This window comes from Mustela erminea, chromosome 5 (assembly GCF_009829155.1).
Source record: "Mustela erminea isolate mMusErm1 chromosome 5, mMusErm1.Pri, whole genome shotgun sequence".
In the NCBI taxonomy this organism is placed as follows: Eukaryota; Metazoa; Chordata; class Mammalia; order Carnivora; family Mustelidae; genus Mustela; species Mustela erminea.
The window spans coordinates 109,199,544-109,215,751 of NC_045618.1; the positions used below are offsets into that span (position 1 = coordinate 109,199,544).

At 44.5% G+C, this 16,208-nt stretch overlaps 1 protein-coding gene across 4 annotated transcripts in view; it reads left to right on the plus strand.

The window, feature by feature from the left end:
* The first annotated feature begins 11,723 nt into the window (after positions 1 to 11,723).
* The window catches only part of SYT16 (synaptotagmin 16), a 268,943-nt gene continuing 264,458 nt past the window's right edge, over positions 11,724 to 16,208 (plus strand). For 2 of the 4 annotated variants that reach the window (XM_032344415.1, XM_032344420.1), the window contains exon 1: positions 11,724 to 11,831. In XM_032344415.1, coding sequence (XP_032200306.1) covers positions 11,735 to 11,831 — 97 coding nt within the window. In that variant the 5' untranslated portion in view covers positions 11,724 to 11,734. Of the gene's footprint in view, positions 11,832 to 12,070; positions 12,174 to 16,208 lie in introns of those variants that run through there. The other 2 variants (XM_032344416.1, XM_032344418.1) reach the window with 1 other exon arrangement.

Genomic DNA, 16,208 nt, shown 5'->3' on the forward strand with positions numbered 1-16,208 from the left:
AGGTATATTTAAAAATGAAATTAATGAGCTGAAATTTGCTTTCACGTAAAGAGCCTGGGAAAATAAGCAGAGTTGTTAATGCCTTCCTAACTTCCTCTTGATTCTTGAATTAAATTACAATTTGAAGAATGCTTGCTTTTTAAATGGAATCGAGAAGACTGTGGGTGCTCAACTATTCACATTTTCATTTATCTTCTGAACAGCTATGTAGTAATTTTCATTGCACATTTTAGAAATTCCCTGTATTAAAGTAAATGCCAAAACCTCAGACCGTATAGCCCTTTCTTGTGTGGTAATATTTTTTTTAATGCCTGAATTATTTGGTTTAATGTGCTGTATATTGCAGGTCTGAATTTTTTTTTTTTTTTAAGATAAATTTGTATAGGCTCCTTTTGGTTGCAAGGAACAAAGGCAACATTCGTATTATCTTAAATGCTGGAGGCTTATTTTCAGAATACAGAGGACAGTCATTTCCGAGGCACAGCTGCTTACCTGAAAAATGACTTTTTGTCACGTAGTGAACACAGCAGCTCAGATGGCTGTGTCCTCATCTTTGAAATGGCTGTCCACTGCTGGATTGCATGCTCTTCGTCATGTACTTTCCAGCTTCTCTCTGCATTTCTGTGTGCTACACCTGCTGCTCAAAGAGGAGCTGAATAAACCAAAAGAGATTTTTCTGATTTGGCACAGATTATTCTGGTGGGTCATTTTGACCTCCCGTATGTCTTCCCAAAGGATGGCTGCCCTCAATAAAGGCCTAGGTCCCTGGTGCAACCAGCTGTGGCCAGTGGAGCCAGGTCACAAGCCACAGGGCACAGCAAATCATGTGGAGGGACCCAACTCTGGCACTTTTCTTTACAAGAGGCATGTGGGACAGGCCTTTTGAATCTCAAGAACTTCTCAGTTGGTCCATGATTTGATTAAAATTATAAGGATGTTATAACATTATCATCAATACTGCCACTAAGTGAAGTAATCAAGTAGCAAAAATTTCACTTGACAATAGGAACATGGCACAGTGGTGAAGAGAAATTGGTCAGGGGCCAGACTGTCTGATTTGGTCTGAGATTGCAGACCGTGCCTTCATAAAATCCACTTGTACATTCACTGTGTAATTCCATTTAAGCTCCCTTCTCTCCTTTGTGGTGGTGGTGTATATTTTACTTCTGTACGTTACAAACCTCATTATACATTTTAATTTTTGCTTAAAGAAAAAAAAATGTATTGCATTTACCCACATATGAGCCTTTTCTAGCGCTCTTTTTTTCCTTCATGCAAATCTATGCTTGCATTTGGAATAATTTTAATTTCCCTTTAGTCTGAAGAACTTTTAATATGAATTTCTTATTCAGCTCTGTTGGAGACAACATTCTTTCAGCTTTTGTTTGCCTGAAAATGTCTTTATTTCACCTACATTTTTGAAAGATATTTTTGCTGGAATTAGAATTCTAGATTAACAGCTTTTTCTTTCACCACTTTAAAGATTATCCTATTATCTTTAGCCCTCTTCCTTGCATCTGATGTGACACAAGTTTCACATTTATAGTTTCCATTCTCACTGCTATTCCCTTGTATAGGACATGCTGTCTTTCTCTGGATGCTTTTATGATTTTGTCTTTATTTTTGGTTTTCAGCAGTTTGATAGGATGTCCCTGCTGTGGTTTATTTTCTCCGTGTGTCCTACATGTCATACTAGTATCACTCTTCTCCAGGATTCCAAGTACATGTGTGTGGACTGCTTGATACAGTCTCACGGGACATCATGGCTTCCCCCCCCCGCCCCAGTATTTTTTTCTCTGTGCTTCAGACAGGATGATTCCTTTTGACTTGTTTCAGGCTGATGAGTCCTTAATTCTAATGGATTCAATCTGAAATTAGTCTCTTCCAATAACTTAAATTTTAGGTGTTGGATTTTTCAATTTTAGGATGTCCCCTTGGTTCCTTATCATGGTTTTCAAATTTCCATTGAAATTCTCCATTTTTTTTAACCCATTATTTCCATCTTTTACTACAGATTGTTCAATATACTTACCTAGTTATTTTTGTCTTTGCTAGTTACAACATTTGGGTCATCCCTGTATGTGTTTCTGTTGGCTGATTTTTTTTTTTTTTCCTATTGACTAAGGGGCATAATTTCCTGTTTCCTTCCTTGTCCAGTAATTTTTTATTATATAATGATACGTGTTAGAGAGACTGGATTCTGTTATTTCCCACTAAAGAATGTTTTGTTCTAGGAAGCAGTTGATTTACTGAGAGAGCACCTTGAGCTTGTGGAGATTTGATTGTAGGCTTTGCTGGGGTGATCTATTTTGGTTTTGTCCCTACTTGTAGGAAAAATACCTCAGCCCTGGTATGTGGCTCTTACTTCTAAGGTGTGGCCCTTAGGAAGTTTTTCACAGAGTGATGTGGAGTGTCTCAAGCAGAACTAGAATTTCGAGCTCTTCAGCCATTCACTTGTCTTGGCATCATTGGAGTTCTTGCCTGCTGGCACCCCAAGATGTAACGGCATTTTACACTCACATTTTGGGATTGCCCTCTCATCTCTGCTTTAGGGAGTTTCCCATCTTGATGTCTAACCACTCTGACAACCCAGGCTTCCTCCTCTGACTCCTCAGGTGAGGAGGACTCAGCCCTTCTGCCTGTTCCAGACAGGGCTGTGCCCTCAGGGGTGAAGTTGTATAAACACGGATCACTCCTTTCAAGGGTTGCATCTGCCTAGGGTTTTATCACAGAAAAGAATGAGGTGATAGCCTCCTAGTCACCCATGTAAACCTTGTCCTCACGGGTTTTGTGCCCTGAGTGTGTCCCAGGTTCCCAAGGTTCCACTTAGTATTCCTGGAGACTTAATAATGCATGTAGGTCCCCCAAGTATATTTGATCATAATTTAGTGTGATACTAACCTAATGGCTTGAAAGAAGTTGGTGCACTTCTGAAAATGCAAAAAATTCCCGAGTTTTCAAGAAAGTTAATCTTCCCAAAATGCCAAGCACTACAGAATTATCAAATTATGTTATTAATTTGCTTTTGGTTGCAAGCAGCAAAGCCTGATCTTCAGGCTAATTACAGATTATGCATGGGAGAAACTTTTTTATATACCAGTCTTCTTTTAAGTGCTTTAATATGAGGCTTTAAAAAAATCTTATTTAAGATAACAAAAACAGAAAAGAGAAAGCCTTCATGTAATTATATTATCTACAGGCTGATTTCAAATACCTTATCACCATAGTACCTAATTAATTGGGCTATGTGAGCTTAACTATTTTTAGAGATGTCAACACCCAAAGATTTTTTGAACTTCCTACAGTGTATATAATTTAAGTGAAATGAATTTTGCTAAAGTCTCACAAATTGTTAACTCTTCTGCCTTTGTTAAATGTTTTAAACAGTTGATTTATCTCTTAGTTTCTTGCAGCATAATTGGCATACTGACTTTCTTGCTTTATACACCATTTTATTACACGTGGTTAACTGAAAATATTCTCTTTGTAAACTTAAGTATTGCCTATACATTAAACATTGCCTATAAAACTTCCCACCAGATAATTTCCCCAATTTTAGCATTGTATTTAAAAACAAAATATTGGGGCACCTGGGTGGCTCAGTGGGTTAAGCCTCTGCCTTCAGCTCGGGTCATGATCTCAGGGTCCTGGGATCGAGTCCCATATCGGGCTCTCTGCTCAGTGGGGAGCCTGCTTCCCCCTCTCTCTCTGCCTGCCTCTCTCTGCCTACTTGTGATCTCTGTCTGTCAAATAAATAAAATCTTTAAAAAAAATAATTAATTAATAAATAAATAAAAACAAAATATCCTGGGGTACCCGCATGGCTCAGTTGGTTGAGCAACTGACTCTGGATTTCGGCTCCTGTCAAGGTCTTGGGATCCACCAGGCCTCTGGGTCTGTGCCCAGCAGGGAGTCTACCTCAGATTCTTTTTCCTTCTCTCTCTCTCCCACACCCCCAACTAGCATGCTCTCTCTAATAAACAAATACATCTTTAAAAAACAAGCAAAAAAACAACAAAAAATCCTGTCCTTTATTTAGAGTTCATATGTCTGGAAATTCATCCTGTTTTTAAGATGAATCAACCATCAAAAAATACATCTTACCTTCTTTAGTGTCCCCACTGACCCCTAACAAAATACCAAAGTATTAACAAAATTACGCATATACTGTATATGTTGTACTGGTAAATAACTATTAGGCTTCTTTCTGAAAATTTGAAATTAATTCAAATTTCAAATTAACAAAACTACATTCTATAGAATCAGGATCCTATCTCTCCATAATGTTTCTGTATCTCTGTAACTGGGACTTATTGCTTCAGAGAAGAAAATGAAAAATGCAGACTGTCTCCTAAGGGATGTATAGTCAGAAATTTCTTTGTCCTCTGGTGGATTTACACACTTGCCCTGATACCAGTTTTTGATGAAATGAGCAGAGTACCTTTAGTAATTTATAAAGCCTGGGTGATTAGCCTGGGTGAACTCAAACAAGGCAGGCATGGGCTTCCAGTAGGCAGCTTTAGGCTAGGATTTGTGGTACCAAGGGTAACTGAGTCCAAGCCAGGCCATGGCTGATTCCATTGAGTTTTTAATTTCTACTTTGTTTGCTCATTTCTGAGATTTTTATGCATGTCTGGATATTTTTGATATTCTCTTATTCTTTGTTTTTTTAAGTTCAACTTTTATTTCATTAAGTATTTCAAACAATTATTTTTCCATTCTGTATCTGATGATTTCAGTATCTGAAATTCTACAAGTCAGTCTATAATTTGTTGTTTCTGATAACTCTCACACGTGGTTTTTATCCTCATTGTATTTAGAGCTTATATTTTCTGGAATCTAATGTGTGGGATCCTGTGGGCCTAATATGAGATGTTGAGATGCTTTTCCTTTAGAGAGGACTTCTGTTTATGCCTGCTGTGAGCCCAGAATACTACTCTTCTAATATGTGCAAGGTCCTCTGAATGTCAGGTGAAGCTCCAAATCCGGCCTCCAGATTGCAGGATCTATCAGGTCAACTCCACTACACTGGTCTCTATTCTACTTCCTTACAACCTACTGCGTTCTGCTCTGGTTTCAGCTCATTGTTTTATTTTTCCCTTGGAGATTTTCCTGACTTTCTAGTGAGTGCAGGAATGCACGAAAATGTAGTTTTACAGTAATATATCCAGGAAGAGTGAGAATGCCCTTTGAAAGTTCTTGGTTTGTCATTCTGCCCGAAGTAGAAGTCCCAGGAGGTATTATTTATCAGCATTTTTCAGAAGAGGATACAAAGGCACAACCATGGTAAGTAACTTGACCGGTATCGCAGAGCTGGTGAGTGGTGAAGACATTATTGGATGGACCCATGTGGGCTGGCTCCCGAGCCTACATGTTTCCCCACCACATGGGTGAGTCTGAATCTCAGAGGAGATTGTACAACGTATTGCAGAGAACTGGTTGGTGAGACCAGGAGAGATTATAGGATACCCAGGGAGCGTGTAGGGTGGAGCTGTGAACTGGGGTTGGAGCACCAAACATAAGGGCACTCTGGAGGGGCTGAGGAATGCTGGAGAAAAACTGTTGATAATGAAGTGAAATGCAGGTGGAAATTGAGGAAAAGGAAGTGTCTGTCACAGAAGCCAAGGGAGTAGAATCTTAAGGATGGAGTGGTAAGTAGTGTCGTTGTTACACACAGCGGTATGATACAATATTGAAAATTATCCTTTGAGTTCGGCAATTAGGCCACTCCCTTTACTGAGAGGGCTAAAGACTGAATGTTGTATGTAAAGTGGGTGTTTTGTCTCCTGACAACCATAAAGCGCTCCTGGTCTAAGAGTTACTAAAAAAAAATACAGCTTTGAAAAATCCTATCCTATACTTCTAGATAAAACAAATACTTTGACAAAGAATGAAAGTTACTTAAGCCTGGAGAGAAGAAGCTCTGTGGCCCTATGAGTCTTAGAGCTTTTTCTTACTATATGAGGAATTAATTACTGAGAATTATGGCCAGTTCTCTATCTTTATGAAGGATTAAAAGAAAAGAATGGACTTTAATTTTTAAAGGGATGACTTTAATTAAGTCTGAGTAGAAGGCACTTATTGAAAAGGTTTGTTAACTCTGAATTTCGTTCCTAGTGGCTGATTGTCAGCATTCGTAATTTATTAGTGCTTCAGGAGCAGAATCTCCCAGATCGGACATTCCCGGTCTCCAGGTGCTGACATTCCTGTCACTAGCCACTGTTACTTGGGTCAGAGGTTGGCTAACTTTAGGTTGTGCTGGAAACACCTGAGGAGCTCATTTAATAAGCAGATCCTAGGGTCCCATTGCTACAGCCTCTGCTCCAGTGAGTGCTGGCTGGGGCCCGAGAATTGGCATTTGTGACAAGTTCTCTCCATGATACTGGACCAGGTGGTCTGAGGCCCAGCGCTTGGTGAAAGCTGGCCTCTGCTTATCTTTGGCAAAAACAGAAACAGCTTTTCGGATGCATTTCTCTGCCTCTGCCCTCAGCCTCCTCCAAGCATATTTGATATTAGGGGTATGTATTGCTTGAGATTCTTAATATTATATAACTGTGTACTGATTTCTGAAATGAGGTGCTGAAACATTTTGGAACTTTTTTCGAATTACTGCAAAAATGTACTTTAAAAAAAAAAGAAATTAATGTCATGTTCATCAGAGTCTTGAACAGCAAAGCCATCCTTTTGACCCATTTGTCTTGCTGGTTTCCAGACTGTCTCCTTTCTCAGACTGGTTATTTTCCCTTACCTTTTCTGAATTTCTCCCTTACACATTCTTAAATACTGACCTGGAACCAGGTATAGACTAGCTAAGGGAGCGAGAATGAGTGACCCAAACGCTGTGGCTTTCTGGTGAGTGAGTCTTTCCAGTGTCTGCTGGAAGTTTCTTTTTTTTTTCCTTTTGTATAGAGTATTTATTTATTTATTTGACACACACACACACACAGCACAAGCATGGGGGATGGCTGAGGGAGAGGGAGAAGCAGGCTCCCTGCTGAGCAGAGGGTCTGACGTGGGGCTTGATTCCAGCACACTGGGATCATGACCTGAGCTGAAGGCAGATGCTTAATCAGCTGAGCCCCCCAGGCACCCCTGAACTGCAGGCTCGGGCCAGGCCTTGCCCTCTACTTCCCAGACCAGACTTCTACCTGACAAGCCCGGTCATACTTCTGCGCATTCCCAATGTGACTTGCAACGGTTCCATCCGAACATGATGCTATTTATTACCTAATGGCTACATTTTAAAAGCTTTATTTGTTTATTAGCATAATCCATGTCTTAGGGAATGTTCTGGAAGTATTTGTGTTCAGAGGCTTAAAACAGATACAGAAACTGAATGAAAATCAAAGGCAGGTTTTATAAAAAACAATAAAAATTTCCTCTCTTGTCAGATAAAATGCTCATTAGCTCACAGCCTACATGCACAAATCACAGTTAAAATGATTTTTCTGTTTTCACCTACTCTAACAAAGACACAAAGCAAGAGCTATCTCAACCAAGAATAGTCTCCACGATGACACAGACCTACTGAGCGGGCGGCTGCAGCCCCTCACCCTGGCCTGCTCTCATTTCCTGTTTATAGCCACAGTTAATAAAGGCAACAGGATGTGGTCATAGGCCAAGGGTCAGAGAGCCTAGATGGTAATTTCCACGCAATGTGTGTAAGAGGTATTTGTCCTTTCTTATTTTGGAAATGAACTCAAGCTATGTGGGTAGTGACATTTGCCTCACAATTATGCCCAATAATAAGTCAGAAGAGCCCTGCAATAATCACAAATTACCATAGCTAAAGCACTTGGTAAGCAGTCCCTGGGGCCGGTCCTTTCTGTCCTGATGCCCTTTATGTGTGCACAGACCAAAGGGCTAATGTTCGCACAGACCACCACCCTCCTCCCCACCCTCCTCCCGGTCTCCAGGCCCTGAGCCCCTGCCCAGTCTCCCAGTCCCACCTGACTCCCTCTGTAGCTCCTCTTATCCCTCCAGGCCCCCTGAACCTCGTGGCTTGCTATTTCAGGGACACAGCAATCTAGAATTTCTCCCTCTTTTTGGCCTCCAAGTCCTGTCCTCTTCCACTGCCTACTCTCCTCAGCCATGCTGGAGAAAGCTTACACATGGCCGCCTTCCCTGCCGTGCTCCTGAAGTCCAGTTCCAGGTAGGCCCTCTCTGTAGCCTCTTCTGTTTGTGCTTTAGGTTCCCTCTCAGCTTTCCACTCTAAGTCCTCTACCTCCTCTCTGCTTCCTTCCTTCTTGTAAGCACATGTCCTTACATGATCCTGAACTCTGGGGCCATGCAGCATGCCTGAACTGCTTCAACCTCCGTCTTCCAACCCCAGAACCCCATGGTGTCGTTACTTTCTATCCCTCAACCTATGTTTCTGAGACTGAAAATGTGCCTAAGCCAGAACTCTACCTATGCTGGCGATGCCAGCCAGTCTTTCAACCAACACCCCATCCTGCCTCAATATTTTATTTTATTTTATTTTTTTTAAAGATTTTATTTATTTATCAGAGACAGAGGGGTGGGGAGAGAGAGTGAGCACAGGCAGACAGAATGGCAGGCAGAGGCAGAGGGAGAAGCAGGCTCCCTGCTGAGCAAGGAGCCCGATGTGGGACTCGATCACAGGACGCTGGGATCATGACCTGAGCCAAAGGCAGCTGCTTAACCAACTGAACCACCCAGGCATCCCTGCCTCAATATTTTAGATCCTTCCTCTCCAGTCACTCCTTCTTCTCCCCTTGAAATTGTACTAATATCTTTGCTTAATACTGACTTGTGTGTTTTTTTTCGCTCCTGTTACATAATTCCACACTTACTGTGTGGGTTTCCCTGTCTCTAACTAGACTTTGGCATCTATAGCCCTAGGTTGCATAGAACACCAAAGAGGACAGAATCTTGGCTTTTGAATTTCAGAAACAAAAGTCCATGAACAAGACACAGAGATTTGCAGGAATATAGGATGTTTTAAGAGTCCATTTTCCAGCCTCTTAGGAGATGAATTTCCTCAGCTTTGGAGATAGGAAGAGTTATAAAGGAGAGCAAGGAGCTGAGATCCTACTGAGGTGTGAGAAGGCAGTGGCAGATACGGATGGGGCGCCCAACAGGCTTTCCCTACCCACTGTCTTTCTCAACAGAACCCACCTGTCATAGAAGCTGAAGTCAACAGACACTTGCTCTCCCAGCCGCCCCCCCACCCCACCCCATTGCAGCCAGAATGGAAGGAGGAGGCTTTTGAGGGCTTTCTACAAAGATGTCTCCCCTGATTAAAAACAGAGAGAGAAGAAGGAATACTCCATCCCCCAACTTCTGGGAGGCCATGGAGGATATGAGGTGTTTGCGCTGTGTCCGTCGTCTTGTCCACAAAGTAAGGATGGCAGAGTAGGAAGATGGAAAGATTCTGAGTTTTCACTGACTTTGGATTCACTCCTTTTGGCTTCCTTGTTATGTGATGTTATGTAATAAGATGTTTCTACTGTTTAAGGCACCCTCTGCGGTTATCTGTAGTTAAAAACATCTTGTACCCATTCCCACCATTTCTTGAGAGAACCCGTTGCCAGGGGGATGAGAGAACTTCCAGACGGGTTAGGAAAGTCCTACGGGGACGTTTGTTTTACATTAAATGTCTTGTTGGCAAACTGCAGAGTTCCCCCTTTGCCACTGCAGGAAGGGGATGGTAAGAAAGGCGAGGTTGGATGGCCCATTCAGAAAGGCCCAAAACTCTCTCATAGGTTTCTCTGTTGCCCCAGAATGACCTGGGCAGAGAGCCAGACTTCCCCACAAGAACAATGGAAATTTCAAGGGGGAGCGTCAGCCCCAGCGAGGCTCTGGGCGTGGGTGAGAGGACAGAGCAGCAGAGGCGTCCTCACGGACTGACACCTGGAGGCCAGCCACCGCTGAGGAGGCCTGATGGGCTCTGGACGCCAGACATTAGAGGCCCCTCATAGTGTGAGATGGTGCCCGAAGGCCAGGTACCTCCTAACACTCCTGATGCTGTCCAGCTCTTTCCTTCAACCTGGATGCCAACCCCCAGAAAAGGTGGGGGCGAGAAAACGGAATTGCCCGAGAAAAACCTGAATCAACAGAGTTTACCCTGAACTGACTAAAACCAAGCTCCCCAACACCAGGTGGAATGGGGCCAGGGGCCAGAAAGTCAACTTAGTTAAGGAAAAGCAAACAGTTGTTTCTCTTTTACATTCTTGAACATGTACACAGAAATACTCCTCCAGAAAAATCCTGTATCTTAAAAAAGAAAAACAAAACAAAAACCAGTCTTACCTCCCATACTATCTTCCCCTAAAGCTCTTCCATTCCCTTTCATTCCCTGCACTGCCAAATTTTTGAAGAGAATTATCCATATGTGGGGCCTCCTCATCCCTCACCTGGCCCCAGGCTAATATACCTACTCTCTAACAGGTCCGTTATTCAGAAAACACTTTTTGAATTTATACTTGGAGTTATCACTTTTCCAACTCTTTCTGACTTAGAAAAGTCGGTGCAATAATAAAGAGCCTCGTGAATGTTCCAGACCTAATGAGTCCAAACCTAACTCATGATCTTCCCCCTCACAGCAACTTAACCTACTGGTTTGTGAACTTCTGATAGGCCCTGAACTCCGGGGGCATCTTTAAGTCTTCTTTTCTTTCCCTCATCTGATCCATTTTGGGTCTTTTTTGCTTTGGGGACCTACCACAGAGGGTTGCTGTGAAAGACCAATGAGCCAGATCTCTGTGCTTCTTAACTAGAAGTATGCTTCAGGATCACTTGTGTTAAACACACAAAGATGAAAAGCAAACAAAAACCTGATGCACCTGGGTCCCACTGCAGACACGCTGTCGAACCTGATTGGACCGTCAACCTCTTTCATCTGGGTTCTGTGCACTGATCAGAAAGGACTCCTGTGTTGTTCCCTGCTTTTCCCAGCCCAATGGGAGCTGCTTCTGACCCTGTCTTATCTCATTGTCTTCTAGCCCAGGGCCAGGAAGATCCCTGAGGGGATCCCTATGGATGGAGTTGAATGTGAATCCTCAAAAGCATCAAATAGATTATCTCTGGAAGGAGTAAATAGATCACATGTGCTTTAGATTCTATGTTTGAGCTATTTGATTCTTTACATACAGGATCTGGGGCTCTCAGGTATCCCTGCCACTGACATACCAAGCGTCCATCGAAAATCGGTTTGTGAATTCTAAGATGTATACAGCTGTCCCAGCTTCCTCTCAGAGCCCTCCTGAATCAAGCATGAATGGCCTGTGAGGCCACAAAACGGTCTACCTCACTCATTCTGGCTGATCCAGTTATCCAAGCGCCCATTCTTAGCTGGCGGGACTGTGGTTTGGCCCGTGGTCATCTGTCAATCAGTTGCTCATCTAGCCGGTCATATAGTCAATCACTCATTTACTCATGCAGGCCTCCGGTCATACAGTCATCCAGCCACCCACCCAAGAGTTAGCTGCTGAGAACCTACTATGTAACAGATGCTATTTTCACATTGGAGACAAAACAGACGGTGACATGAAGGACACAGGACCCCGGAACCTACCAGGACGGCGCTGAGCGGGTGTCCCAGCAGTTCTCCTGCAGAAGGACCGTTGTCTGGCACCTGGTTGAGCGTTGCCTCCCACTCTCAACTCTCTTTTCAGGCTTTGCTCTTTCCAGCTGGGGTTGAGCACTGACTCTTGGGTTCCAAGCCACAGGCAGGAAGCTTGGGCAGAGATGAGGTGGAAAATGTTAAGGTGGCATGAAAACAAGGATGGAATGGGGAATACAGTGGGAAAGGCGGTCTGGAGAGACTGCCTTCGGAGGAGACCCTGGCGTGGCCAGGAGCCTGTTTCCAGGTTGCTGCTTTCACTGTCTCTGGAGGAGGGGAGGGTGAGGGAGGGAGACCAGATGCTGCGAGGCCAGGAGGGGTGGGTCAGCCGCCCGCCCGCGGTAGCTGGGCCGCCTCTGCCCGCGGGGCTGGGCTCCCGGGGCGCTTGCAGGGCGGCGGGGTTGGAGGGAGCGGCGGGCGGGGGCGCGGGGCGGCGCGGCGGGGGCGCGCGGCGGGAGGGGCTGTGCGCGGCGCGGCTCCCGAGCACGCGGGGCCTGGCGAGGAGTGCGCGCCCGGCCGGCTCGGCGCCGGGTCCCCCAGCAGCGGGCTGCCGCCCAGCAGCCACCTCGCCGGACCATGGCGACTGGCAGTAAGTGCGCTCGGGCCGCCGAGGCCCCGGGTGGGAGGCCGCGGGGCCCCAAGGGTGGGCAGTACTCCTCTTTCCGACGCCTGCCTTTGTGCCAGGCTCGCGGGAGCGGCGGCCGGGGTCCCCCCGAGCCCCAGGGGCGAGCCCTTGCCCCTCCGCCCATCACCCTCCGCTGCCTGTTAGGACTTGAGAGGCGCAGGTGGTTCTGGCACCTTGCCGGGGAGGGATTTGGCCAAAGGGCATGCTCCGTCGATATGGAGGGGACACGGCGGATGCCGCGGGGCCTGTCATCGAGCCCTTCGGGGAAAGTGCCCCCAGGCCCAGACCCAGCCTTTGGGGGACCCTGCCACCAAGACGCCGCGAGCTTTTGGCGCTGTCGGTTCAAGATACGCCTTGAGTTTGGTGATTTGGTGATTTGCGCGCTTGCCTTCTGAGGATACGGGGGGCCTGACTGGTCGGCTGCCCCGCGGCCCCACCTGGGCCATGTCCCCAGAGGGCAGCTGAGGGCTGGCCAGAGACCACACCTGGTTACCACGGGCAGTGAGTGAGGTTAGCGCGTGGACGTAGATTAAAACTACTGAATGGAAGTGTTGGAAGGCGCTGAGCTGGCCTCCTTGGAGCCTCTTGGCACCACTGCTTTCTTGGCTCAGTGCTTTTGGAAATGGAATCACGTCTATGAAAGCTGGTTAAGTAAGAAGAATTGAAAGCTGGATGCATATTAATAGGGTCCCAAAGGGAGGTCAGAGTAAAACCATTAGTCACACCTGCCCCATACTTAATTTTGTAGGAGGTGCTGTGTCCAAAACCCTTATCACACACCCGGCACATTTTAGGGAACCCTTGAGTGAATGAATGAATGAATGATATATTGATTAGAGAGGAGCTTTGGTAGGCTTTTTTGAGGGGTGAGAGGGGACAAAGATGGGAAGATGGGGGTTGACATTTCTGCAATCATTATTTTTCTCTTAGACTATTATCCCAGCCAAGAACACAACTTTGGTATAGTGCAGAGAGTGTGGGTTTTTGTAGACAAACATCAGTATTTTAAACCTCTGAAATTCACTAGTAGTGGGACCATGTCAGATGTCCTCGGTTTCTTTATTTTTAAAGTCAGGACAAAGCTGACCTATCTTTGCACAGTGATGGGCACAGATTTGGCCCTCAGTAAAGGGTGGTTGCTCACCCTCTTTACCATCATTTTGTATGTGTGGAGATACAAACATGCTCTCTCTTTCTTTTTTTAAATTTTTAAAAAATATTTTATTTATTTATTTGTCAGAGAGAGAGAGAGGGAGAGAGAGCGAGCACAGGCAGACAGAATGGCAGGCAGAGGCAGAGGGAGAAGAAGGCTCCCTGCCGAGCAAGGAGCTCGATGTGGGACTCGATTCCAGGATACTAGGATCATGACCTGAGCCGAAGGCAGCTGCTTAACCAAGTGAGCCACCCAGGCGTCCCATGCTCTCTCTCTTTTTATTTTTTTAATTTTTTTATTTTATTTTATTATTTTTTAAAGATTTTATTTATTATTTATTTGACAGACAAGATCACAAGTAGGCAGAGAGGCAGGCAGAGAGAGAAAGGAGGAAGCAGGCTCCCTGCTGAGCAGAGAGCCCGATGCGGGACTCGATCCCAGGACCCTGAGATCATGACCTGAGCCGAAGGCAGCGGCTTAACCCACTGAGCCACCCAGGCGCCCCTCTCTCTTTTTAAATGAAAAAAATATGTAGATCATGTTTTGATAACACAAGCTAATCTGGACCAAGCATCCCCTTTTCTCTCCTCATTTATAAATAGGTGGTCTGACTAACTTTTTTTTTAAATAGGAAAAGAAATTACGGATTCAGGCTTTTGTTAATAAAGTAAGACTCAATAAAGAGGCAGATAATTACATTTGTCCTTACTGTATTTTTTTATTTTTTTAAAAGATTTATTTATTTATTTATTTGACAGACAGAGATCACAAGTAGGCAGAGAGGCAGGCAGAGAGAGAGAGAGAGAGAGAGAAGCAGGCTCCCTGCCAACCAGAGAGCCCGATGCGGGACTTGATCCCAGGACCCTAAGACCATGACCTGAGCCGAAGGCAGAAGCTTAACCCACTGAGCCACCCAGGTGCCCAAAATATTTTTTTAAAGATTTCATTTATTTATTTGACAGAGATCACAAATAGGCAGAGAGGCAGGCAGAGAGAGAGAGGAGGAAGCAGGCGCCCTGCGGAGCAGAGAGCCTGATCCAGGGCTCAATCCCAGGACCCTGAGCCGAAGGCAGAGGCTTTAACCCACTGAGCCACCCAGGCACCTGGCCTTACTGTATTTCTTAAGGAAAACAAAAACAAAGTAGCTTGAAGCTCCCATAGGTATTTGTGCATCACACAAATGCTGTAGGACTGTGTTCTGTCATTCATTTTCTGTATTTTGGGCAAAGATGATCTACTTGGTATTCTAGAAAAAAACGGCATACTTCTGTCCCAATTTATTTAGATAACTGTTTCTTTTATTTCCTTACATGGTATATTCAACTCTACTGAAGAATCAAACTTAATTCCATTGATTTTGTTTATGGAAAAAAATTATAATATTCAACCACATTATCTCACGAACCGATTTTTAGGCATAGTCTTAAATCTGTTTATTCTCAGCTGGGATGGAGCTGGAAATCTGAAAAGTTTCCAGAGTGTAGAGGATAATTAGTTTGTCTTTGTTCTTACTCGGAAGTAATGTGAGAGACTTCCTACGTGTTTCTACTATGGAAATGAAGAGAAGGGAAGCATTCTCAGCCAGTGTCTTGAAAAATTCTCCCTAAATCTTGACCATGCTTACAGCTTCAAGTCCCATAGTCCTTTTACAGTCAGCATCAATGTGGTCCTGAAACTAGCGCCCAGAGTTCCTCCCAGAGGCAGAGTCCTCAACCTGGCTACATATTATAATTAGCCCAAGAGCTTTTAAAAAATACTCTTGTATCTATCTATCTATCTAATCATCTTTTAATGTAGTATGTTTCAGACTTAAACGTGTATCCAAATGACCTGGAGAGCTTGTTAAAAGACTGGTGGGCCCCAGCCCAGCACTTCTGATATAGTCACGTTGGATGGTTGCCTGACAATTTACGTTTCTAACAAGTTCCAGGTGATGTTGAAGCTACGGTGCTTCCTATCCTTTTCTCTACCTCCTCAGGTGAGAGGCAGGTAGGCATATAGAGTGACCATCACTTCTTCAGCAGTCCTGTCCTGTCACTGTGCAGCGAGTACATGGCCTCATTGAGACATAACAAAGCTGGGCACAGTGCTGCCTGAGGGCTCTAGCTGACTGTTTCCCCCATTTTTCTCCCCCAGGAAATTTCCCCTTGAGAGAAATATTGGTTCTAAAACCAGGCAAAATCTGAATGCTCTACTCCAGTCATTTCTGGAAGGAATCCAGAAGGACCTTCTTTATGAATGTGGTATGTAAATGGATATAAAATACAGAGATACTTTAAAAATATTTGCCTGGCAACTTACAACCTTCAGAAAAAGAATGTAACAAATAGAACAAAAATATCCTTCTGTCCAGACAGCATGCTGTCTAGGAGCCCATTCCCGAGGACGAGTGGAGCATCTGAGGGCCTCAGCTTGGTTTTCAATGAGTTATCGTGAAATGGTAGGGAACTTAGGATCTTCAGACTAAATTCCCCTTGGGTTATTTGTGTGTGTGTGTGTGTGTGTGTTTTAAAGATTTTATTTATTATTTATTTGACAGACAGAGATCAGAAGTAGGCAGAGAGGCAGGCAGAGAGAGAGAGGGGGAAGCAGGCTCCCTGCTGAGCAGAGAGCCTGATGTGGGGCTCGATTCCAGGACCCTGGGATCATGACCTGAGCCGAAGGCAGAGGCTTTAACCCTCTGAGCCACCCAGGCGCCCCGTTATTTGTGTTTTTATTTGGATAATTCAGGTTATAAGATCTTGAAAAGTTGAAAAATTGGGAGGAATTGCAATAGGAATAAAAGGTAAGAGACTAGCAGGAAAAAACTGCACAAACAACCCAGTCTGTTGTATAAAGTGGTGGTA